Source organism: Erpetoichthys calabaricus, chromosome 6, assembly GCF_900747795.2.
Source record: "Erpetoichthys calabaricus chromosome 6, fErpCal1.3, whole genome shotgun sequence".
In the NCBI taxonomy this organism is placed as follows: domain Eukaryota; kingdom Metazoa; phylum Chordata; class Cladistia; order Polypteriformes; family Polypteridae; genus Erpetoichthys; species Erpetoichthys calabaricus.
In genome coordinates this window covers 217,185,646-217,187,326 of record NC_041399.2, presented here as the reverse complement: position 1 = coordinate 217,187,326, position 1,681 = coordinate 217,185,646, and the positions used below count along the sequence as shown (strand labels likewise).

General features: G+C 54.3%; 1 gene segment (V, D, J or C); it reads left to right on the top strand.

The window, feature by feature from the left end:
* The first annotated feature begins 769 nt into the window (after positions 1 to 769).
* LOC127528347 (T cell receptor gamma variable 9-like) lies at positions 770 to 1,408 on the top strand. The segment is given in 2 exon segments: positions 770 to 841; positions 912 to 1,408. Coding segments are annotated over 2 exon segments (546 nt in total).
* Positions 1,409 to 1,681: the final 273 nt, after the last annotated feature.

Sequence of the window (1,681 nt, the reverse complement as noted above, 5' to 3'; positions counted from 1 at the left end):
GTGTGTTGATGGACCCCAGTAGGTGGCCTCATTTTAAACGTCCCACAGGTGATGCTGCTGTCTTAACGTAGGAGTGACTGGGCATACTGGTGGCAGTGACATAGTGACAGCAGATACGTCACGTTGTCCATTTCATCACCTCCAAGGGTTTATGCTTTTCATATCAAATGTTAATTTGCTTTGCTTCATTGTCATTTATGCCCAGGGGTCACTTCATATAGCGCCTTTCTGAAATTTGTTTTCTGCAGGTTAATTTCTGGCATCACCCCACTACCCTGAAGCAGACAATGGATGGTGGGCTTGATGATGGGGTCAGGGTCAGCTCAATGAACATCATGTGCAGGGCCGTTCAGCTTCTCGATTGTCTCCATATTTTAACAGTGTGGCCAAAGGCCGATGGAGGGTCTCATTCAGGCTGGACAGGGTCCATCTGTCATCTAAAGGCCACATGGCGGTCAGTGCCCAAGTGTGACTGTCCTGAGTTGATGGCCACTATGGGTTTTAATACAAACTTAGGTCTGTCCCCTTGTGGATTATCTAAGTGACTCACTGGACTCTGGACGTGGTGGCACTGCCAGCTGGATGGTGACCGGCTACATAATGTCCTGAGTGAGAGTGACCAGGTAGACAGCCTTACATGGCGGCTTCTTAAATGTGATGTCTTTGTGACACTTTAGTGTATAAACGCCCCCCTCCTTCTGCTGGCCTGGCCCCCCCACCCAAAGTCACTTCCTCTGCATTAAACAGGAGGCTCATCAGCTGGCGCCCGCCCCGTGACAGTTGCTGCCGATCATGAAGCGGGTGGCGTGCGTTCACTTAGCGCTGGCTTCGCTCTTCCTCTGTAAGTGTGCAGCGATGTCTTATATGGCGCCTTTCCTGCCACTCTCTCTGTTTCATTCAGTGTCTTTCAGTTGCAGAGGCTGCAGTCGTGACCCAGCGGCAGATGTCCATCGTGACCCGTAAAAAGCAGCCGGCGCGACTGGACTGTCAGGTGACCGGCACGGATTTCCGCAGAGCCGTCGTCCACTGGTATCGGCACACAGATGGTGGCGTCCCCAGATGGCTCCTCTCCTCCAGCCCCACCAAGATTGAGTACGACAGCTCGATCGAGAGCAGCCGGGTAGTGGCGGAGCGGGACTCGGCCGGCGGGCACTGCACCCTCATCATCCACTGGGCTGAGCTCAGCGATCAGGGCACCTACATGTGCGCCATCTGGAAACTCACAGTGCTGTGCACGGAGGGAGCGCCATGCAGGAAATGCGAGAGTGCAGCGCCGCCTCTGAGGGGCTCGGCCCCCCACGGTGCGTCATGGAAAGCACGCCTTGGGTGGTCGGAAGGTCTGCGATGCACATGGAGCCTGGTGGGCTCATCGGGGCTCCTGACTGCCACATACTTTGACTTGCGCTAATGTAAGTCGGACCTCCCTTGGGTTGGAATCAGCGGGGTCCACCCCACCTCCACATCCATATTTATACTGTATATGATTGTCATGCCCTTTATAGCGCCTTTCTACACTTCATCAAGGCAGGAGTGCAGTGCCACTGTCACCAAGGGTCTCTATTATTCTGGAGAGACAGACAGGGGATGCGACTCCACATGGGTCACCCGTGACACTAGGGGGCGCACTGCCCAACTTCAAAAGAGATAGCAATAGACAAAATGGAGCCTTTATGGGCGCTAT